General features: G+C 44.1%; 1 protein-coding gene across 6 annotated transcripts; it reads right to left on the bottom strand.

Annotated features, from left to right (window-relative positions):
* Positions 1-272: 272 nt before the first annotated feature.
* On the bottom strand, positions 273-24,693 carry TEF (TEF transcription factor, PAR bZIP family member). Of its 6 annotated transcripts, none has more exons than XM_018909977.3 (5): positions 24,364-24,693; positions 13,642-13,968; positions 11,963-12,183; positions 11,119-11,330; positions 273-852 (listed from the first exon to the last, which is right to left on the bottom strand). In XM_018909977.3, exons 1-5 carry the CDS (start codon positions 24,464-24,466, stop codon positions 597-599), a joined length of 1,119 nt encoding a protein of 372 aa, XP_018765522.1. In that variant the 5' UTR covers positions 24,467-24,693; the 3' UTR covers positions 273-596. The 6 variants fall into 6 exon arrangements, with proteins under 6 accessions (XP_018765522.1, XP_030093540.1, XP_009084789.1 ...); XM_030237680.2 differs by lacking the exon at positions 24,364-24,693 and adding an exon at positions 19,577-19,893 and having other exon boundaries at positions 275-852; XM_009086541.4 differs by lacking the exon at positions 273-852 and adding an exon at positions 2,009-9,160 and having other exon boundaries at positions 24,364-24,690.
* Positions 24,694-24,921: the final 228 nt, after the last annotated feature.

A 24,921-nucleotide genomic window follows, 5' to 3' on the forward strand; every position in this document is an offset into this window, starting at 1 on the left:
ATAAAACTTTAGGAACAAATTAGCAATCATCAGGACAAAATGAATGCAGCAGCAGACAAGGAAAGGCTGAAGCAGCAGCTGCTCGGGAGCCCCCGCGCCCTTCTCCAGCACGGCGGGTCGAGCAGCACCGCGGCCCCCGGCGCAGCCACAGCACCGAGCCCGGGGCAGGGCGGCCCTACTGCCGCCTCACTGCCACCCTGGAACGCGCGCATGGATCTGGCTCAAAGCCTTGCTGCTCCAGCCTTCAGCCGGGGGTGGGGTGGGTGATGAGCCTGCTCTTGCAAGCTGGAAGCATATTTCAGGAATAAAGTATACAAGAGCCAGTTTTGATCATAAAAATTGTGATCAGGCACAGAGGGATAAGGTACATGAACTCACCTCTTGCAACATCTGGAATACTGCCAGCAACTTTCCACTCCACCTCCCAAGCCAGCCTCTTTCACCTCCTCTCCTTTCCTTATGGGAAGGCTAGTCCCATAATTACTCTTTTGCAATTATTTCCCAGGGACACCCCACCCACTTAAGCACATGTCTATCATAGCTATACCATCAGCTTCTGGCTTTACTCTCTTATTGTCAGTTTGCTCTCCATTTCCTCAGAAACCTAGGACACATTTTCTCAATGGCCACATCCAGCCAACAACCAAGAGCAAGCAGAAAACCCCAAGGCGCTTGGCAGATGCAGCTCTTGCACATTTCTCAACCACAGCATTCCACTGCCGCTTCGGAGTGCTACAGACCCAAGTAGAGACAGATCCTTTCTGATTTTCTGTGGATCTGGTGTAGCCAGCAGGAGCAAAAATGAGTACCAATGAATCTGAAGTCCCAAGATCAGCAGATCTTCCCAAAACACTACAGGAAGAAGAAGGCTGAGTAAGCAATTGTCATATTTCAGATCACTAATAGCTGCAACATTTCCCAAAGAGAACTAGTAATATAATGTGCAGAGGTAGTACATTTATAAACTAACTCCCCACCCACCCAAGAAAACATTCAAGCTCCCTGAAAAGAAGACAGTACAACAAACATTGGTGCCATTGCCCGCTGATATCCCAACAGGGAAAAAATGCCAAATATCCTCCAATCTGTTAAGGCCATGTAACACCAGGATACATCCAGCACAGCCTTGCATCCACTCAGTTTCTAGGGCAAATCCTTGGCTTGGCCATGTCAAGTCCATGGCCTTCGGTATGTAGTATAGTTCAGGCCCCTCCCTCTGAAGATGCTTTCATAAACAAATTGCTTGGGTCACTAATCCTGCCATAGCTCTGGAAGACAGCCAGAGAAAAACAACTCACTGACAGTTTGTTTGTTCCTTGCTACCATGTTCTATCACTAATCATACAAGATACCTTTTACAAAAGTGAAGATCCAACAAAGATCCTTACTGCAGTTTATCTAGAGGTTATACGGAATAACCAGTGATCTTGTCTACCTTGAAAGCACCTGTGAGATGTAGTGAATATACAGAAGACAAATTTCTTACCAGGTAGATCTTCAATTACCAGCTTTTAGAAAACAAAAACAAAAAAACCCAACCACCAATGAAAAAAACAATGAACCAACCAAACCCCTCAACAAATCAACCAACCAACCAAGGTTTAGTTAAAAAAACCCAAAAAACATAGAAAGGTACAGAGAAAGCTGTCCTCATGGAAAAAAACTTACTTACTCAGAACCTTACTTCTTCCCATGAAAAAAAAGTAAAATTCTAATTACTCTGTGGATGTTCTCAGCACCAACGTAACAGAGCAGTCATTGCAGGACAAACACAAAACACAGCAATACTTTTGAAATCAGTTAATCCAGAAAATAAAAGCAGGGAAGTGTATACCTGTTACCAGCACACCTAACACATGGGAAATGCACAGCAAGCACCTGGTCCCAAAAGGTGATCAGCTGCTTTAGTGTCTACCAACCTCACTGCAAATTGCAGGTGTAATGGTGGCAGTGGAGCTGTACACCACACAGTATGCTATCTAGAGAACAAAATTACTGGATCTCAGCATAGTGGAATATACATTTTATTTCTTAAAAAGGAAGGGTACTAACAGAATTTAATACAGTCAAAACTTTACATTTTAAACAAAAGCTTTTCTTTTTCTTAAAAACCAGTTACGAGCAGAGAGGTGAGAGGATTTAAACTACTCACAAAATCCAAGCTGAAGACTTTGAGAATTCAAATCTGTGGTTTATACATTTAAAAAAGTGTAATAAATGGAAATATAAAATAATACCAACTCTGTAATAGTGAAATGCCCTTTCCTCATTAGATTGCTGTTTAAGCACCTTTAGTTTCACCCATCAGCTGCCAGGAGTGTTTAGGTTTATGTACAAAATAAGCAGTTTGGGACAGAAGATTCATACATAAATTAAAATCATTTATGGCAATACAGTTTTACCCAGCTGCTTTACAAGCTTTATTATCACTTTCACTTCTATGGAATTTTTCAGTCAGGATGATCTCAAATGCTCTTGATGGACTGCTTCAAAAAGCAGCTACATATACAGGAATTATATAGACCACCTCAAGGAGTAGACATCCAAGAGATTAAACAACTTAACACACAGTAAAACTAAGATCAGATTTATATCTTATATAAATTCTGTGCAGATTTATCATCCATCCCACTGAATGAATGGGACAGTCAGTGTCACATCTGAAGACAAAAAAATACTTTTATCCAAGAGGCAACAGAATTTCAGGCCAAATATAACAGATAGGAGTTCCCTCAAATTATTCAGTTAAAAACTGTATCTGTCTGAAAAAGCTTAACAAGAACAGAGTTTTCAGAATAACTTGCACATTTGCTTAGCTGTTTCATAGCTATTTTACAGCCTAGAGACACTGAGAGAGGAGGAAAGAAAATAGAAGAAAATAAAAAGAGATGCTGTTGTCTCTGCCCACTACAAAAGATGTGGCTTTGTCATTTATGGAACACTGCAGACGCAGCTGTTACCAGAGAGCTCTGAGACTGCTCCAGTACAGCATTAAAGACAAAGTTACATTATGGCTGGAGAAAGTGTCATCACAGGCTTATCTCTTCACATGAAGGCTGATGGATTAATCTCACCTCCTCCTCAAAACCCAAGCATTCTGATTTCCTAGCAGACTACTTATGATTCTTACTCCACTGTTTTCTATTTTTTTTTCTTTTTAACACAAGATAGAAAAGGTCATGAAATCTGATGAAAGGTCCAGCTGTGCAGCATCCAGTGGACATGTACTCAGCAAAACCACAAGTCATTAATCACTTTCTCTCTCTCTCTCCACACCACAACAGGAAACCTGTGTCATCTAGGTACATAATGGAACTAATAAAGATGTAGACTATCTAGGTCACAAATGAGCTTCAGTAACAGTCACTCACTGCTGCACTGCAAGTTGCTGCAGTCTGGCTGAAGAGTGGAGGCAGATCTGTTTGAGCCAAAAGAGAGAATAGTTAAAAAGACCACACCCAACAAAAACCACCCAGCTTTAGTCTTCCTCAGTCACTAAAGTTTATAAATAATTTAATATTGCTACTTTCCAAATGCTACTCACAAACAAATCAACTGTCCAGCTAACAGGATGGGAATGGTACAGTTATGAATGTAATCAGTGACTACTGTTAAAGAAAGACTGGAAGAGAATCAGTTCCCTCAAAATCTTAGTTTCTCTGCTTAAGTAGCTCATTATTATTTTTTCACTTTTTTTTTGATAGAAAGCATCACAACTAGACTAGAATTCCACAACATCAATCTTTGTTTTGATTTCTGTAGTTCTCTAGGAAAGAAATAATCCCAAATCAAGCTACATGAAGCATTAACAATATTCAGATATTACAATGGAAGCACTTATTTATTACTTCATAGAACAGATTAGTTTTAAAAGTCTATTTACATGTTCTAAGTTATACAAAATACAGTATTCCAATAATTATGTTAATCACCATATTTCAGACAACTTCACATAAAAGTGCGGAGGATGCATCCATCCCTGATCCTGGCCAGTAGCAAGCGGTCACCGCAGTGTGACAGGTGAGAGCTGCTATTGTGCCCCCTCGAGAGAACAAATCCCACCATCCCTTCTCACTGAAACGGAGCTGCAGCTCTAGGAAAACATTCAGGCAGGTACACGAGCAAGGTTTGTTGAGACCCACAGACCAAAATCACATGCCTTAATTTACTAGACGTATGTGAAGTACATTTTAAAGTTTTTTACAGATGTTGTACAGCAAAGGGCTTCTGCTCATGCCTTAGTTAGGAAAATGAAGTAACAAGGGTTTTGGCTATATAACAGGCACCAGATTACACTTAATATCAACAGCCCTATAACTACAACTGGACAGTGTGTTAAGGACACAATTCTGCAGCTGACTGCCTGGGCAGAGCTTCACATTCAGTAATAGATCCTGTGAAGTCCACATGGTTCTCTATAGATATAGGGCTCTTCCCATGCATAAATGGCAGCAGAATTGAGGCCTTACAAGATTGGGGCCTCAGATAAGTAGTTTCCTCATGAGACAGCACTGACCAGGTAACATTGGCAGGTCAAGTCCCAGCGCAACAGCACACTTAATTGAAGCAACGGCTATTTTTTCATGCCTTTCTGCAGTAACTCTTCTCCCTATCTGTATATTCCTTTCACTTCTTTCTGGACTGTGGAAGTAGGACCAAGACAAGGAGATTCCCAAGACCTAAACAATTACTTATCTTCAGTATGATGCTAAACTGAGGGGATCCAAATTGGCCTAAAATTGTAAACAGTGAGATGTCAGTTTTAGCAATTTCACTCAGGTCAGACTCATGTATTACTTTCCCCTTCCTCTTACATTCTTTGCTCTCCTTGCCAAGTATCTATGTCTATCTATGTATGGATCTACTCAAAGGATTTCTTTTTCCCTGTAGGTGTCTGAACTTCAAGAAGTTTGCATTCCAAAAGTGACTCGCGAGGGACAGCAGACTATCAAACTAACAAATTACATCTCTATGCCAATTTGCATTATGATGAGTTAAATCACTGTAATTTCTCAAACAGCATTATGTTAGCATCTCCACAGATATTTAGTTAACCTTATTCTTTCTACCTTTCTCCCAGTCTTCAACTGTGAGTTTATCTATCTTCACCATGTTACAGTGGCAGATATACAGACCAGAGTAATTATCTGAACATCTAGAAAGCCAGTCTGAGTCTTGTAGTGCTGCAAAGGCACAATGCTAGCACAAAAAAATGATTTTGCTCTTTATGGATTTAGGTGTATGTTGCCAAAAATATGAAATTTATGCACTAAGATAAATCTGCATTTCTCATCTTGTGCTTAGTAGCAGCTAAAACTAGAAGGGTGAACAAAAGCCTTATCTGGATTTTACAAAGGTCTGAGATACCTTCTCTCTCACTAAAAATGAAAGCACCTGATCACAACGAACAAAGCCCTTCTTTTATGCTCAGTTGGCTTACAATACTGAAGCAGCAATATTCTCCTCTGTGCAGGTCCATTTATTTTTGCTTAAAAAAAAAAAAAATCTGCCTAAGTGGTTTTATTATAGTATTCCCAAAGCTGCTGGGCTTCCACTGCACCTCCCAACTTGAAATTAAAAACTGATTTGGTACAATTAGTAGCAGGCCTGCAGATAACGCTGAAAGTGACGTCTAGTTAGAACACCTTGGGCTTTCAAACGGCACAGCAAGGAAATGAAGAATTGTCAGAAAAGATGTAAAATGTTACTGCAAAAAGACGCTTAGCAAAAAACCAAACAACCTGAAAACACTTCTTCTCCAACACAAGTTTATAGTACACTACTTTTTCACTCTGTCCATGGAGGACCAAAAAAAAGCAGAGTTCAGATTATCTGAATATCAAAACCATCAGGACCAGTTTACCAACACTATACCTGCAATCTGAGATGTATCCACCTGATCCCAGCACAGAATGCTTCAGAGTAAAGCAAAGACACCCATGACTCCAGCACTTGCTAAAACTTTACAATAACCACATAAGGGTAAAGACTTTTTCCTGTGGGAGTTAATGAGATCTTTGTTACTAGCTTCAGTGGGAGCAGTTCTTGGCAACAGGTGAAAGACTAAGCTTCTTGGAATTTTTAGACACAAACCCACTATATGTAGATTAGATCATCATGTATGAAAGCAATACTGTATTAAAATTTGCACATTATTTATTCATAGCTACTGTCTTCTGTAGAGTAAAACAGCACTCATTGTCCACAAATTTCATCCACAGTTTATATATTTTCAAAGTTAGCACTATGAAATTGCCATGTGGTGTCAATCTTCTTCCTAATGAAAGTACAGTTGTCATGAACTGCTCTTTCCTGGCAATACTTGCAGTGATGCTGAAAGGTGCACATGCCCTTTATTCTCTCCCCTTGGAGATGGTCCCTTTGTAGAATGGGGTAGTTTGGCATCAGGCAAACTTATGGCCTCTACAGAGTATGTTCTAAGGCTAGAGAACTTCAAACCCTAACAGTGTCAATTCAGCATCTTTTAATATTCAAATTGAGCTAAAAGAATATTTTTCTTCTTATGATCAGTAAGAAAACATACCCAAGTTATCACTTACAGATAGGATTGTCATCCTAGTCAAAGAAACAAAATGATATAGCACATCACTCTGAGAGGAGCAGGGAGCTCTGGAGCAATAAACTTAACTTCCTGAGACTGCAAAAACTGAGAAAGGAATTCAGCATTGCACAGTATTTTCTGTCTGGCTATATCTGCACTCCTTTAAATAGTTACTACCTTCTCATCTTTCTTTAAAGATACTGCTTCTTAATAACAACACCACCAAATTCTCCAGCTACAAAAGTTGAGCTGCACTCACCCTAAAGTGCAATTTTCCAGTTTTGCAACCCGTAGACACATGAATCAGATTGTGCAAATCTGCATCATCCTACAGGGAAGCACAAATGTTTGCTAACAGTCTTCTCTGAAAGAAAGATCTAATGAACATTCACTTTTACTTTCCACTGTGTAAGTTTTTAAGATAACAGAAATAAAACAACAGAATTGCACATGCTAATCTCACTGACTGAATATTTTGCTGTTAAAATGTCATGACATACTGCAAAACCAAATCCTGTACACAATATGTAAGTATTTAAAAGATATTCCTAAGCAAAGTAGGATCCAAATGAAGCAACTTCTTTGCCCAGTTATTTACCTTTTGGCTTTGTGATTTAAACAGGAAGAATGATGTTTAAGAACAGCCAGGGCTAACTGAAAATTTGGAAATTATAAATTAAAAAGCTGCTACATTTACATGCTGTCATGGTTGTTTGTTTTGTTGCTGGTTTTTCTTAATCCATGATTTGGGCCTTTATCACCAAAATAAAGCAAAAACCAGTACATACTGAAAATATCAGTTCAAATCAGCAGTACTCAATTCAGGTAGAGATATATGCTGCCATATCAGCAACATGGAATAAGATATTTATCTATTTGATAAAAAATATCCCAAGATTATTTCAGAGCTTTATAATAATACACTCATAGGTATACTTTGGTAACCAGCAAAAAATTAAAAACACTTTCTTTACTCCAGTACATCATCCATTAAAAACGATAGGTCAAAAACTACGTTTAATATATAAGCTCTGTACAAAGGTTATGCTGTCAAACACTGGTTATGAATCCTGGCTTTTGAATTTTTTTTTTTATTAAGCTTACAATATTAGCTGCTGCTTCTCACATTTTTCTCTTTGAGTTTCTGCTCTGAAATTAGGGGTAGAATCTCTTGGGTAAACACAAAGTCAAAATAATTGTTCAATATGATAGCACTGAGCTATGCTGGTAACTAGTCATGCCTCACAATTTTGGCACTTGTGCTTCAGAAAGCTTTCAAGGTTGTTTTTTTTTTTTTTTTTGAGGTGTATGCTATTCATCAATCTCCAGGCATGAATACACTCCTGTCTTACAAGCTCCATTTTGGCTACAAGCATGGCCCTGTACTCCTTTCCTAGAAAGTAACTACTCTTGCTCTTCCCACGTAGATTTAGCTCTCAAGCTCCCTTAATGTAAGAGCAGATTCTTGTTATGCTGACGAAATTCTTACAGCAGAACAGCCACCTACTTCCTCCATCTTCTAAACACAATAAACATCTCCGCAATCCATCCAAGCTTTCATCTCCCCTCCCACACAAGCACAAGGGTCCTCACGCTTAAGCTGCCCATTGTAACTGTGGGATATCATTGGCTATTTCACCTTCAGCACCACAGCTGTCCTGCAGTCAAGAGACAGAAAATGGTAATATGGCAACTACTAGCCATTGTTTTCTTGGAGCTAATACTCATTCGGTAGTTTCAGACTGCCAAGAGACTTGGAGATCAGCAGCTCAGAATAGCACCTTTTCCATGATTGCTAAGTCATTAGCAGAAGAATAGATTCGTTTTCAGCAAGATACCGTAAAAGAAAGTGAGCCTCATAAATGGAATAAAGGAAAAGGGAGGTTACAGCTGTGTAGCTGAGGAGCAGGAAAGCCACTGACGTGGTTTATTATTAGGAGGGTCATTTGATAGAGGTTTATTACTCCCTGTATGGCACACTGTGGTGCTTTCTGGGTTATTTCAGTACATCTGCTGTAATCTTCTGCACTGAAGTCTCACACACTATGGGCTGCTGTCTTCCCGGTGTCTTTAGTTCTGCACTCACAGTACTCCACAATACACTACACTGTACCAGAAGTGAGCCGCAGTATTAAATAAAATTCATTATACTGCAGGGAAAAGAGTCTTAAAATATTGCAGTTCTTTATATATACAGACACTTTCATTTAAAACTCCCTCTCTTCTTCCACTCGAGTGCCAAAACGAAGAGTCACTATTCACACAGGCTGTCAACAGACTTTGAGACATGAACTTTGAGTGTCTTGACAAAACCCCAGTAGGTAAGCTTATTGTAGTTCATAGTTACAGTGAGAAAGACAGATAAGAAAGCCATATACAGAATTAAGGAGACTTTGCACTTTTCATCATGCCCAGCCCTGGGTAGTCAGATGGGGTACTTGCAGGCAAGGAGGCAGGCAGGGTCATCATCAGTTGTTTGTGTTGGGACACCTCAAAGATTTCACTGCTCACTCTGAAGACTGGCGATTCATGTGTGCTTTTTAGTTTCTTTGTTTTTAAAAGTCTTTAAAGTTGCATCACTCGGAATCAGATAAGTCACTTTAAACAAAGCAAAGTGTTAAGTGTGACAATTTATTTATAACATACTTCCCACCATCACCACCACAAACCACCCTGTGAAAGAAAAAACCCCTGCTGAAAGGGTGACAATTTTTAGTATGTTTGAAAGAAATTAGACCAACACCGCATCAAGAGCCACTCCAGTCAAATTAAGAGCATAACAGCGGGGGGTGTGGGGGGGGAATAGTTTAAAGCATACATTAGGTGTTGTGGATTAGCCTGCTTCTCCACTTCCTTAAGAATTCAACACAAAATTGCTCTAAAGTCATAATTTCCACATTATGTTTAAAAGACAAGCTAGTCTTAAGCATAGAAAAAAAACCCTAATGCTTTTCTAATGTATTTTCAGATTTCAGTAGAGGAACTGCAACTACCCGCAACATCACCATCCCACATTTACTCCTTAATATAAATATTAGCCCAGGAAGTATAGCCTAAGAGTTCTGACACAGCCACTATCTTAAGACAGCTTCTCTTGTAAAGAGGACTTCTAGACATACACTTCTGGTAAAGCTTCTGGTTCTTGCAGTTGTAGGTCGTGTAGAAGGTCTCAACATCACACACAGCGTATTTTTTTCTTTTAACACCATATATTGTTGAAGCAGTGCTTGGTGCTGAGAATGGATTACTTCCAAGAGGGCAAGTCTTGTGTGCTAATTTTTTATCAGGAAACATGCTGGAGATAGAACCAGCAAGCGTGGAGAGACCAGATATACTGCTACACAGGAGATAGTGAGGTAAACTGTTCACGTTTATAGTGGGTGTAGCTTATCCCATAGTGTGTTCATGAGGCAAAGGACCAAAACTCTTTCTCAATCTCTTGCACAACAGGTAAGGTGCAATAAAATAACAGTGGCTTGTTTACTTCTTTTAAAAAAGCCCCTTCTTTCAAAGCATAAGATGCTGGCCATTTTTCAACAGCTGGGACTCAAGGTTCAGCCAAATGAGCCAGACCTCTTTTTCTAAATCTCCCTTACTTTTCAGTTAAGTGCAACATGCTGCTGCTTTATCAGCAGTTCAAGAGGGAAGACCCTCTAAGGAAAAAAAGGAGGGGTGGTGGTAGAAATACAGTCTAGAACCCACATCAAATTATTTTGTCCACATATGTAAAGTGAGTGATTCATTACTGTTCTCTCTCCTTGGTTTCTGCAAGTTATCCAGGATTAGAACCTATCAAGACATTTAGACAGTATTGTAATCTAAACTGCACTGACTCCATTCTGCATAACATTCATTGCAATATTTTGGTTTTTACAAGAGATTGAATGTTTTCCTCTCTTCCTGTCCTAAAGGTTCTCCTATTCCTCTTCAACAGGAACAGAGTTCTATTCAACAGATGCTTTCTAGTGCCTCTGAATGGGAGAGGAAACAATGTCATGATGCTGCCCAGCAACATCTACTTATATCCTAAAATTATGTTTTACACTTTTACTGGGAGGGGGAGGTGGAATGGAGGGAATTGAGAGGAGAGAAGAGCAAGCGTTTGAAATTAAACATAACAAAAAAAAAAAAAAAAAAAAAAAAGGAAAATAGAGAGAGAGTGAGAGAGAGAGGAGAGTCTCCTAGGATCTTTTTGCACTTAAAAATGAAGGTTAGAACAGATAGCAAAAGCTCTCTCCAATCTGGAGGGATCCACATTTATTCCTCCAGACAGGTGAATCTGTTCAGTAGTATGACATCAGAAAACATTCTATCGATGTCGAAAACAAGGTTCTAAACATAGACACTAAGATTTTGGACAACACAATGATCAGGAAAGGGCCTGAAGGAGTTGTGCCAACAGAAACAGGGTTTGTTTGTGTTTTGTTGGTTTCTTTCTAGTGTAGATGCAAAATGGCAAAGCCTCCATAAACTTTATTTCTGGGAGTCTCTACAGAAGGCAGAGAAGTCTAAGAGGCTAAAACAAAGAGCCCTAACAAGGAAAAGGGTGTGCTTACAAGGGTCCGTATCTGGTCTCGTATTTAGAAACAATGTTCTTGCATCGTCCCACTTCCTTGCGCAGCTCTGCCACCTCCGTCCTCAGGGCTGTATTTTCTTTCTCAAGAAAGGCTGCCCGAATTGTGATCTGATTCTCCTTTAATCGCCGAGCGTCACGGGAACGCTTTGCTGCCACATTGTTCTTCTTTCGCCTTGTCCAGTACTTTTCATCCTGTATTAAAAAACAAAGCCAAACTGACAAGAGTTCTGGAGATACCTCTTTATTGTATAATGATATTCACACTGACTGCTCTATTGAGGAATCTCCTCCATAGGTTTGCAGGGCTCGGACATCAAAATGGAGACCAGGCAGAACTGCAAGACTGCATCTTTACACAAGTCTTCTTTTAGGATTAACCAAGTGGTTTGCTAGAACTAAAGAGATTTAGAGACCTGTGTATTAAGAAGCTGTCCAACTGAAATGGTTCCTTTATTTAGTTTCAATTCAGGAGTCAACTTTTACATAAAACCACCTGTTCTGTTGTCTAGATTGCTTAAATCCAGATTAAACACAATGCTGGGCAAATATAGACAATGGCCTTCAAAGGAGCAGGTGATGAGGATTTGACTAGTTCTTCTAATTTCTCTGTATAGCATGATCAGTTGCTCTTGCCAGTAATTAGCTCATGATACCAAAACCTGCAAACCAGCAAGCACAGCAGTTGGCTTGCCAATTCTATTCTTGGCAGTGCTTCTGACCAATCATGTAGGTAAACTGCATTAATTCTGTATGTCAAAGTGTTTGGACAAACAGTCAGAAACTTTATCAAAGCCTAGAAGAGTTTGCAGCAATAAATCTGTTACCTTTTGCTCATCTGGGACAAAAACCTTCTTGGCTTTTTTAATCATAGGTTGTGGTTTCAGGTCCTCTTCGGTAAACTTGTGTTTACGAGGATTGAAGAGCTCACCACCAGGCACACTGGACAGCACTAAATCAGCAGGGTCAGGGTTGAAATTCACCTCAACTTCTACGCAGTCAGGATCAATGGGGCTGGGTGTGTTTCTCTCATTTTGTGGTGGGGACTCTGGCAACAACAGGAGAAATTACCATATATGCAGCAGGATTAAGAGAATCAACAAAGCAGCCAACTTTATTGCCCTGTGGTGAGAAATCTCTAATAAAATTAGCTGGTGCTTCTCTGAGGTGTGGTGGGTGCTGTACTGCTGCTGGTACAGAGAGAGAGTTCACAGTCCAGTCTGTAATATAACTCTAGGAGCAAATGCCAGAATAACAGACATGAGTAGACAGATGCAGGACAGGAGTTAATACTTCCTTGGCAAAAATTACTTGTTTTGCACACATAAAAAGCACCTTCAGCAGCAGTAAGAAGGGAGAAACTTGTATCAGCCTGAGTTTTGTACCATACAAATCCTTACAGAAACAAGCCTGCCCCAAGACCCCAGTCTTCAAATGTCAGATAAGTAGAAGACTTCCAAAAAACTGACTAAATAAAGGAGGATTTGCTACAAACGCAACAGTATTCTTCTTTCCACATAAAAATAAAAGCCCTGACAGAAATGTCTGACACTGGCAGTGTTCATGAGCTTTATCATATTAATCTATTGTTTACAAAACTTCATATACATGAGGTGCAAAACTGCATGTCACTGCCACGTGCAGTAGTGATCAATAAATAAGTTTTGCATACACCACCTAGAAAAAAGCCACACCCTGTAACTTATGGAAGGAGTTCCATGTTATCGTTCCCACAGATTCACAAAAAAGGTCCAGAGCAAAACGCTTTCTTTAAAGCTTGCTCATAAAATAGTACTGTGATGGCTATCATATTCAAACTCCAAATCTAGGGCAAACCAAGCAGCTGAATTCCTTAACAGAGAATATCTCCATAGTACAAATTAAGTTTCCTAGTACCATTTAAGCACAGTTTTGTTTGTTTGTTCCTTCATTCCCACTTCAAAGCACCACAGAACATCAAACTGCATGATTAAAACACCTTTTCCAAGTGTCTGTATTCACATTTCCCAGGCTACCACTAAAAAGATTGCTTCATTGTTTTTCTACTTAACATTGTTATTTGAGGTACATTAAGTTCATAAGTTCACCCAAGCAGACCAAGGTAGTAAAAATGACTTGTGACAAGCTATCAAATCGGTTGTAAAATAACCTGAGAAAGTATTTTCTCAACTTGTCCAGCTTCTTACTATATTAGCAATACCAAGAAAGCAAATACTTTATGTTCCTATTTCAGCTCTTATAATTTCAAAAGCAAAACAGACTGCACACTGATAGACTGCACATTGATAGACACTCATTCTTTATAGGATGGGAAGAGGGAAAGAAAAGCAAAGGCAGCATCTTAATGAATTGACACATGAACATGCTCTACCTTGAGCAGGTTTGTACTGTTTAACCTGCCACAGCAAACACTGACAGGTTAGCATATCTCCTCTTTGATCTAAAGAGACACCTTTTAATATGAGAACAACTGGAGTTCCTCAGAGCCCCATATTATTCCATCTACCTGTGCTGGAGGCTGCTTCAGATTGCTGGTAAACTGCAGTGGAAGAGGATGATGCAGGAGAACCAGTGGAAGCACTGGCAGATTCCTTCCCTTCCAGCTCAGCCACAGGCAAGAGCGGATTCTGGTTCAAATCCAGGTGAGTAGGGCTGGAAGGAATTCCATTCTCCAGCAGGAACTCATCCAGATCCATGTACTCCAGGTGGAAAGACTCGCCATCATAAGGAATAGTTTTGTCCCAAATGGGTGGCATGAGGGAAGCTGAGACTGCCATAGTGCTGGCAGCTGCTGCTTCATCTTCTTCAAGCTTTATTTTCTCCTTCTCTTTATCTGAAAAATACAAGTAGGTCACTGTACAAGCCAAAACACAGGAGAGATCAAGGTTTAAGAGTCCAACAAAATCCCCTTGAAAGGAAATTCAGTAAGCTCATGGTTCTGCCTCACGACATGATCTGGAAAACCAGATGATGAAAAGGAACATTTATGTATGGAAGGCTCTAACCCCCTGTGATGGCTGGGCCACAGGCAGCTGAGCAGCCCTGCAGAGCAGCATCTTTGCTGTGACAGCTTACCAAGGGGAGATGAAGTGCTGCATGGAGCTTATTAACCAGTCACTGCAAAACAGCCTGGGTTTCACATGCCCATCTCAGAAGACAAAAAAAGTGAGTGTCCCTAAGCAGGATTACATGGGAAACCATTTAAGAAAATTCTGAGGAAGCAGAGTAGCTTATTCTATGCACAGAGAAGGAAGGTGCAGAACAATAGTTTAAATACAAACGGGAGAGGAATATGGGTTTTCAGATTACACTTGAAAATCAGTCAAAAGGTCCATAGGATACCAGAGACCTGGATGCTTACTGTTCAGCATTTTTGAAGCATTTCTCTCTGAAATGACTCAGCATGTCCACAGAAAGCAATAGCTCCAAGTGCTGCACACTATAGATAGCTCAGAGTACCTACATACAATTTTCACTCTTTGGGGAGATGTCTAATAAGGCAAACTCCCACATCACACCCCCAAGTCACAAGAGACTGATGCGTTTTTCTCCATTTACTGTGCTACAGTGCACATATTACAGAAAAATAGCTGTTTCTATGTTCCCCATAGCTACTGAATCTTAACAATTGTCTGGGACAGAATCCAAGCAGAAAACTCAAGTTATGGAATAATTACATAATTTAAGAGATAAAAATAAGCTGGCAGAAAAAAAATTAAAAATCCAAGTTCTTTTCCTGATCCAGTTCTCCATGCAGCCATGCAGTTCTTTCAGCAGTGAAGGAGGCATTCCAGAAGCAGTGCTAGTACTGCCAGCACTGAGCCAGCACTGCTGTCGAAAGGAAGGGACAGTCACCAGTTGCACCCTAATCACCTGCAAACTGGGCATTACCATGGAAGCCAACAAATACTCAGTTCAACAGAACAGGGACTCCAAGGACATAGACTGGACCAGTTTGGATCTCCAGTATTAAGAGAGATTAACCCAATAAAATGCACCAATCTTCGGCATTAGGGTTTTCTAGACTGGCTACAATATGCTAAAGGAGCATTTTTCTTTATCGGGGGTGGAAGTGGGGGTGAAACTCGGCTCTAAATCAGAAAAGCCTATTTATATAAAAGCTATTCTGATAAAAGTGGCATTCCTTCCGCTGTTGCCTTAGCTGGTGTGGATCTGAGACTGAAAGAGCTTTTTATGGCTTAAAGAACACTGCTGCCATACAAAGTAAATTATCTACCGTATTCTGAATATTTTATACAAAAGAAGATACTGATTTTAAACCAAGCAGCTGAGAAACTATTCACCAGCTACCGGCTTGGGATCAAGAGCAAGTACCTAAAGGACACATTAAATTCAGACCAGTGGCTCCTGGACCTAAGCTTTGGTAATATCACCTTGCAGCTTTTGGCCTTCTCCCTGCCACTTCACACTGCTCCCTCCAAATCACCATCTTCCAGCTCCTGTTCCTGCTATAAACTCCTTTTCACACGGAGTTTTGCAACTTTCCTAGCCTTTGCTTGGACAAAGCAAACATGCAGCTTAACAGTAATGGTGTCAATAACCAGAATGTTTCTAAACAGCTCCTACTTGAAGTCAGTAAAGAAACAGCATCTACTCCATATATAAGGAGTATTTCCCTTACTACTGGAGCAGCCCCACCAAACTGGAACCAACATTTCACCTGTGAATAGAGATTGTGTACTCCCCAACACTTCATAGTGCCCAGCACAACCATACCCAATTTGCACTGGATGTTGTGGATGATATCCTAGTAAAGACAGCACCAAAACAAATCCAAGCAACAATAATGAATTATTTGTAAATAACTATTTCTAATTAGCATGATAAAAAACTTGTGAAATGTCAAGTCAAAATGTCAACTGAAAAGAAAAAAAATTCTTAACTCTTGAAAACAACAGTGCACCATTGTAACTTATGCCAGTAATACAAACCAGCAGTGCTTTTGTTTTGCAATATCTAATATGACACCTCCAAGAGAGGAGGAAAAAAACTGAATATAAGGCTTAAAAATATTTATCAGAAGGTAGATGCTAAAAGAGTACACTACTGGCATATGTGGCTATTCTGAGATCTTTTAATGCCTATTGGATGTGCATGATCAACCTGCTGTCCTGCAGTAACCTGAAAAAACTGTGGTTCCTCCAGTTTCCTCTTGTGATTGCCCCTGGGTCACACCAGATTAGATCCTTCCTCCACGGGAGAAAAGCATCTGAAATTTTTTGTCCTTCTGCTACAAGCTGACAACTCAGCAAGCACTGGGCCCCCAGTGCTGTCTTTGTTTAGCTATGCTGTGTCTCTCTCCTCCCTCACTTCTAACAGTATCTGAAATAAAATAGCAGAAATTAACACATATTGGGAGCTCATGTTTCAAAGATGATACATAACACGGTAAAACCTTTGTATGATAATTTTTGCACTGATGTTTTCCCACGGGCTTTCTTTCTGTTCATTTAATCTTTATTTCTGCCACACAACATCCTGCTTAGGTGCACAACATCTAATGAAACACTAATTAACTTCTTGCATCTTGAGGGGGAACTTTCTGCCTACCTCAGCACAGGGACCTGAAAGATTAATTCTCTTAAGATATTTATAGTGTAAACAGGTATTACCTGACAGTAGAGCTGCAGTATCCTAAGAGGCTCCATTTGCAGCGATTCAAGGTCACCCTGATAAATCTGGACTGGACTTCTGCAGATGATGGCTCACGTCCGATTTAGCCCCCTCATTCTGCTACTGTGACCTATTAACTGGGCTCTACATTTGCTGTCAACAGTGAGGACACCAGTTTATGCTCAGTGGCTTAAGTGGACCATTCCAGTTACTGAACTGCTGGAAATACTGCTGCTTTAACCAAAAGCAGCAGCATGAAAAGAGCTTTATTCCCTGTCTTGGCTTTTCCTCAAAACCAAAGAACCAACTAAACCAAAAACCAACCAAAACATTTTGGCCACCACGCTGTCAAGAGCTAGACCAGCCACAAACAGAACAAATACTTATTTGACAGACTTCCTCTTGTTCACCAAAAAAATATAGTCAAATTATACTGAAACCACTATATATATATATATGTGTGTGTGTGTGTGTATGTATGTGTGTTTAGGCTGATTGCTCCATAAATCTTTAGTCCCGCTTGTGAGGATGGAGCAAGGCAGGTTGCAGGGTTCCCTATCCCTAATGCCCATTACTGTGATGTTTGCTGAAGCATTTCTCCTACCACAGCAGCATGCAACTGGTGATTAAGGCATCCTTTGGAGAGTATGCAGCAGCTCCTTACTAATGGAAGAGACCTACACTCCTGTTCCAGAATAATAACTGCCCCCTTAACCCATGGGACTTTTCCCTTTTTTAGGGAAATATCATTATTTTTATTTATTTAATCCTTCCAACTCCCAGCAAGGCTGGTGAGCTGTACCTGCTCCATGGCAGGGTGTTCAAGGGGATGGCATTCTGCTGGAACTGGCTGACCTCCCTCCTCTGCTGCTCAGGAGGATTAGAAAGCTGCTTGCTTTGACTGGGTAGTCAAATTACCCACAGCAGCTGGAAAACCCACAGGTAGCTTGCAGAGACTACAAATGGACAGACACTGCAGCTGGCTGATATAATTCCTTACAGAATAAAACAGAAAACTGTGGTTTTGTCAATAGGCATTCCAGACAAAAGTGCAGGGTTTTTTCTCAGAGAGTTTGCTGAAAGTGCACCAATAGATTAAGTGAATGAGTAATTTTTTAACATTTTGAGTGTATCACAGTTAAAAGAACAGAAAATAATCAAGGACCCTCTGAAGTCAATTGAGTTACAGGTCTACTGACAAACCTTTTGTAAATTAGGAGTAACCACCTGCTGACAATGAAGGCATTTTTTCTTTTGTCTTGAATATGCAAACAAGAAAAATATCAGAGACCAAAATAAACAGAGAGCAACAAGCTCCACAAAGTGTGAAGTGAAACAGAACAAGGTGAACTAAGGGAATCTATGGAGAAATTTTAAGAACAAGAACAACCTGAACTTTATCGCACCGTGAATGGAGAGGGATAATCAATATGAAATGGACTCACTAGCAAGCTTCAGAGGCTTCAGCTGAACACCTTCACGAGCTGGAATGGGGTCATCTATTAATCAATCTAGTATCAAATGTTTCTAATTTTAGAAAAATGCACTACCTCACAATCATATTCATTTCAGAATTTTACATCATGTGATTCTGAACACAAAAATCAGCCCCAAGACGAAGTCGCTAAATCCCTATCACCAACCATACATGAACTGAAATTGCTCCTGCTGGCACTAATGTCTCTAAAAAGGACCGGGTGCAGAAATATCTTAAGAAATCCCATTATTCTGTAGATTCAAGATTCTGTGTGCTGCAGCATTCTGCACCATAGCAACATAACTAAAACCTTTATCACAAACTGACTTTTTTTTTCCTAGCAGGAAGGAGAAGAAGATAGTCTCCAGAAACACAAAATGGATTTACAGGGTATTGTGCAATATTAGACGTGCAAGGTAGGTAGGATCCTCACTGGCAACAATCTTGCCAACCTTGTTTATGCTGTGGTTTACCCTGGATGCTGTGTACTGTTCCAAAAACATATTTTTAACCTCAAATTCATAGAGTACGGACTTCTTTTAATATACACCAGTACACTGGGCATTACAGCAGTGCAGATAATCCTGAGCCTTCCTCGAAATGAAACTGATACTGATATTTTGAAAGGCAAAAATATTGCCAGATGAGAAAGAGAAAAAAAAAAGCCAAAAAAAAGCCAGGAAAAAAGAAAGTGTGCCATCAGCACCGAAGACTACATCACTAGCACTGTTATTTACACAGCTGCTGTCCACATCACCAGGGGCAGAGAGGCAGCTCCAGCCCATGCGCGACTGCATGTGCAGGCAGTCACTCATACTCTTACGGATTATCACCGAACCTAAGCTGAGGGGATCCGCTGTTTACTCGTGTCATCGGGCAACTTCCCAGCAATTAAGGTCAAGCAAGACTGGAAACCTCACTGCTGCTCCCAGCTACGCGTCTACAGGCGGGGAGGCTGCGGAGAGCCGAGGGACTAAAACCAGCGTGTCACGTCTCGGCTCCTGCCCACTCCTCGCTCCCGCAGCGTTCGGGTTTGCCCAGCGCAGGCACCTACACGCTCCGGAGAGGACGAGCCCCGGGAGGCGGGGAGCGATCCCGCGCTACCGGCTCTTGGCTCGGCCGGCCAGGAGGGCGGAGGGAGGGAGGGACGGGGCGGAGGGAGGGGGCCGGGGCATGCGGCCTCTCCCGCGGGTGCTCCCCCCGCGGCCAGTCCCGCCGTGACCCGGCGGGTCCCGCCCTCGGAGCCACGGGGCGGGAAGGGGGCGGTGGGGGCGGATAACTGGGGGGCGCCGCGCGCTCCCGCTGCCCCCGCGCGCGCCCCCGCGCTCACCCAGGCGCGCCTCCCGCGGTGGGTTCTCCATCAGCTTCTTCAGCACCAGCGGGAAGGCACCCGCCAGGCCCCGCCGCTCCTGCTGCGCCGCGGCCCCCGCGCTCCCCCCGGCTGCAGTGGGCTCTGGTCCTCCCGCCGCCGCCGCCACCGCCTCCTGGTGCGCGGCGCGGCCGGGCATACTCCCCGCGGGCGGGCGGGCTGGCTGGCTGTCAGCGGTCACCGGCGGCGCGGGGCTGCGGCGGCTCCCCGGGACCCGGCGGCGGCAGCAGCGGCGGCGAAGCGCGGAGCGAACGGCGCAGGCGCGGCCGGCTGACGCCCGGCGTGTGCTTCAGTATTCATGAGCTCCGGGACCCCGCCCTGGCCCGGCCTCTCCACGCCCCGGGATTGGCCCGTGCCCCCCGAGGAGGGTGGCCCCGCGCGGACAGGCCCCGCCTTCCCCGCCCTGCCCTCCCCGCGGCCGGCGCGGGCACGCGCCCCCCGCCCGTCAGGGCACGTGCAGAGGCGGGGCCTCAACGGAGCTCATTAGCATTCGTAGCCCTGCCCCCTCCCGCTCCTCCCGCGGACGCTGCGTCACCGTCAGGAGGGCGGAGGATGCGGGGGGAGGCAGCGCGCGCGTGGGTGGCGGAGGCCGCGCGCCTCCTGCGCCTCCGCGCGCCCGGCTGTTCCCGCGGCCCGGCAGTGTCTGAGGGGGCCGCGGTCGAGCGGACGCCCGTGAGGGCCGTCCCGGCAGCGCGACGCCTGCGAACCCCCTCCCCTCCCGCCCTGTCCCGGCACCAGCGCTGCAGCCCGCCCTTGCATATCCTCATTTAGGATCCCGAAATCACCTTTCGCGCGTGCCCTGGATTTAATCTCCCTCCGTCCCACACGATGCCCGCAGCGGCGTGCCCTACATAACATGGGCAGGGAGAGGGACTTCACTGCAGTGCTGGCTGGGGGAAGGGAGGAGAGGCCGCCTTTCCAAATTGTCATGATCACAAGAAATTCTTGTGATTCTCCAAGCGGCTCCCTGGCTCTAGCAGCAAGGATGCCGTGCTGCGATTTAAGCTGCTGAACACAAGACGGGAGCAAATATTGCCAAGTTCGTTCCCGAGAGCACAGGTGGATACTGAGGAGCCTCTCCCACAAATGAATAAATTCCCAGAAGTCTCATGCTGCAGCCATAGGCTTTTCCTGCCAGCTGCGGCTGCTGTTCCCTCGGCAGGATGGGCTGCAGCGAACCTACTATACAGTGCTGAGAACCGGGAAAGGGAGGGGTGTGCTCCGCTGGGATCCGCTCGTCTGCATCCAACAGAGCCGCGAGAGCGACGGCAGAGGCATTCCCATTCGTGCCAGCAGAAAAAAAGGACATCTTCCCCTAAGGTGGGCACTTTGGCATCTGCTCGGTTGAACTTCCCTGCCACAAACCTCAGACATTTAATTTAACTGACAAGGCACGATTTTACCTGACCCTTGCTAATAAACTCTGACGGTCTTTGTGACAAAAGAAAAAACAAAAAACACCAACAAAAGCAAAATCAGGTCTAAACTCTTCTCCACATGCCCCAGGAAAAGGAATGGAATGTGAAGTCACACAGGGTAGGTGTTTTTCTCCATTGTCTTACAGCAACGAGGACCAAAGGACATCTCCACCCAACCTGGGTGATGTGGAGCTGCCCTACCCAGCAGCTACTTCTCTTGCGTGGGCTGGGAGGCCCAATCTGCTCCCTCCTTCACAGGGAACCGGTGGGATTCCCGATGCAATTCCTGCACACATGCTGCCCAGCAGGAAGCTTGGAAAAGGACACCCTGTTAGTATAGGCTGCAACGGCGCAGGTTAATGCATCATTTATCAAGGCTGATAAATCCAGTTGCAAGAAGCAGGCAGAGCAGGTCATGCTCCACTGCCCAGTGTGCTCCAGGGCTGCTACGTGCCCTCCATGGACTCCCTCCGCCTTGCCAAGCTCAGCTGGCAGGAAGAAAAGGCACATGTGTGAAAGGGAGATGGCACTTCACAGAGGGTAATGAGACACAGATGTCAGACCACACACGACAGAGGCAGCACACACAGCTTGGCAAGGGGCAGCAAGCCTGCAGTGGTGCTTTTGTCTAGGAAACAGCTACTGATAGGTGGTAGACAGAGAGCACAACCAAGTGAGGTCACAAAAGAACAGCTTTTAGGCAAGGAGACACAGCCAAAGTGGGGCAGGCTGCAGGCTTCCCATTGAGTTGTAGCTCTCATGGTCACTTTGTTCCATTGTTGTCAATGCTGGTGGCCCCCAAGGATGATGCTGTGCCTCTGTACTGTACAAGACTCCTTCAAGGAACAGGGTCTGCACACATCACCCCTGCAGAGCTCAATGGCAGCTGCTTCGCTGGGTAATGTCTGTATGAAGGGAGGTTATTAAAACCACTCAGCAGCTTTTACTCCAGGGCTTTTGCCTGTAGATTGACCATGTTCTTTTTCCACCCATGCTCCACTGTACTAAGTTTTGTTCTGCACCACTGTGAGTTGTGACTTTCCTTGGAAAGGATCTAGACTACACAACGTTAGCTGCTCTTCCCAAAGGCGGGAGGGAGGGAGTTCCTGAGGAACATTCCTGTGGGTTGCTTCTCACATCACCCTGCTCCAGCATTAGCACTGCCCTGCCAGCTAAGAGGGAGGCTGCCCTGAGAGCTTTTCCTCACTGCCTCTGGGGATTAGGTGTTCAAAGCAATTGCCAACAGAAAGCAGACACTGTACCACAAGCTTTACCTTCTTGGTTAAGCTGGGATCTGCCTGTGATTTTTACATTTGCTTTCACTCTGCAGCTGAGAAGGAAGAGTGGAGGACAATGAGATGTGAGGAGAGGAATGCAGCGGCCTTGGCTGTTGCTGCTGGGAGTCTTGTCAGGGCCAGATGATACAGAACAGCCCAGTTCTTGGGTGCAGCAGGGAGGGAGGCAAGTGATAAGCAGCTCACTGCTGGGCACAGGGTGTGAGGGGAAGATGTACAGTAAGCCCCACTGGGAGGTTTGAATAGCAGAATAGAGAATTTCAGAGAGAGGCCTGAGAACTAGCAAATCTAGATGAGTGCTGTCCAAGTATGGAGACCCAGGAGAGAAGTGAGCTCTGTGGGAAGAGGGCCATGATGGGAATACTGGTTTGGAGAGGGAGGCAGCATAATAAAGACAGTTCTGAGGACTACGGGAAGTGATGTGGAAAGGCAGGGTGGTCCTGGAGCTGAGGAAGAAAGCTGCCACAAAACAGCACTCTCAGCTGCCAAATAAGTCATATTCAGTTAAGACTAAATTATTCTCTCTTCAAATCATTGATCTCTCCTCTACCCCCTACTCTAAACAGATAGGTCTTGCCAGCACTCCTCCCTTGGATTAATTGAATCCACTTGGCTGTGGAGAACAGAGATCCCAGAAAAACAGCCAAACTCAGCCACAGCAAGGCTCTGCACCACATGAGCTGCCCTTGGCTGTTACTGCCTCCTCCCAGACAGTTCCACTTTCTTACCCACAGTACCTGGCTACTGTCAGCTGGGAAAACATGCCCTGGGTCCACACAACTAGTGGGACTTCATACAGTGTGGCATGTAAACACACCTGTTAGTGGGCAGTCTCAGCAAAGAGAGAGAGAGCTCACAGGAGGCAGCAGCAGAGCAATGTGACAAAATGAGCCCCTTAGGGGTGGGGCAGTTCCCCTTGCCCTATTTCCCTTTTCCACAGGGAGCTGTGCACGTGCCATAGGGCTCACTGTATTACAGCAGATGTAGGCAGGTGCCTTTCCTTACACGAATGCTTTACTGTCACAGGAGCAGCCTTTTCTCCCATTGACCCTGGAGCGAGAGCAGGGTCCCTCCCCACATTGTCTGGCTTTTCTGCTCCTGGGTTCTGCTGCCCCTCAACACTGCAGAGCTGCCTGGATGTCCTGGTAGCAACTTCCTAGAGAAGAGCAAGCTCTGTGCATGTTTGTTTCTGTGAGCTCAACTCACTCATGCCCAGACATAGGCTTGTTGAGCTGAGGTGTTCCCACACACCTCCCCAGAGCTGTGCAGCAAATGTTAAAACATAACAACCAAAAAGCAGCTTGTCAAGGGTGTGTAGCATCCCATCCAAAACCAGAGTGTACTCAAGCTGTGTGATGGGTGCTTGGAGCAGACCCAGCATTAGCAAAGCCATCAGTGCAGCATGAGCAAAGTGTTCAGCACAGCAAAAGCCCAAACTAAATAGCCTCCTGGGTCCTTTCCATTTGTTTTCTAGGATGCTGCACAGAGACTGAGAAAACCTAGGAGTACAGAAGTGCTCTTGCAAAGAAAATGCAGCATTTGCTGGGTTCTCTATCCCAGCTTTTCACTGATAAACAATTAAACAAAGTTTGCACAGTCAGCCTGCCCCATGCAGGCTGGGCTCTCTGGACAGTCTGAGTCTGGGAAAAGGCAATGTCTGGAGACTTAGTGGTTATTCATCATAGGACAACGACAAATGGCAATCCTGGAAATTGCTTCTATGTGAGCATGAACTTTTGTACCCAGGCCTTTTCTGTGCATGAATCTTTGAGGGTTTCCAAGAAGTAGCTGAGCACAGAGATTAAAAGGATCAGGAGCTCAGCATGATTTTATAATCAATCCATTGCTGCCCTTTTTCCTCCTAACTGCACAACATGCACAGTGCCAGAACTCCCTGTCTGACTTGGACGCTTTGAGGAAACACACCCTGGAAGGGCTTGCAGCAAACAAGGTCTGCTCCTTTCTCACCTTACAACTGAAGGGGGGGATGGGGAAATCAAAACAGAACCCCCAGTACATATTTCCTCAATCCTACCTGTCATCTTGTTGGTCCAGGGCAAGGAATACTCCAGTAGGGACTTCAGGACTTCCGGAAAGTCCAGGGCAGTGGGGCCCCCAGGGGTGTTGCAGCTTGACATGTCCTGTCCTGGGACTGTGCCAGCAGAGCTGAGGGAGGGCCAGGTGCCTGGCCACCAACCTTACACCCCACTATCCTGGGCGCTGTGAGGCACCCGGAGCGGGTGTGCTGAACTGCTCTGGCTGAGCAAAAACAAGGAGAATGGGAAGCAGCCTGGCAGAGATGCAGCTTGCCTGGCTGTCTTCACCTCCCCCTCTCCCACTCTGAAGTGGCCAATTGTGGAAATAGCTTGCAGCCTTGCAGGGCTGGGCTGGGCGCCTGGCCAGCGTGGTTTTACAGGGCCTCTCCCAGCCAATCCGGCAGCAAAGAACTGGGCCAGTTATCTAACTTTGCAAAGGCAGCACCCTTTTCCTTCCCAAGGTGTTATAACAAATACATGTGTCTGAAGGGGAAAAAAAGCAAGTGTGTGCTGTTAGGGGTACATGTTGGCTGCAAACACAACAGCAGAGGGATCCT

The sequence above is a fragment of the Serinus canaria genome, chromosome 1A (assembly GCF_022539315.1).
Source record: "Serinus canaria isolate serCan28SL12 chromosome 1A, serCan2020, whole genome shotgun sequence".
In the NCBI taxonomy this organism is placed as follows: Eukaryota; Metazoa; Chordata; class Aves; order Passeriformes; family Fringillidae; genus Serinus; species Serinus canaria.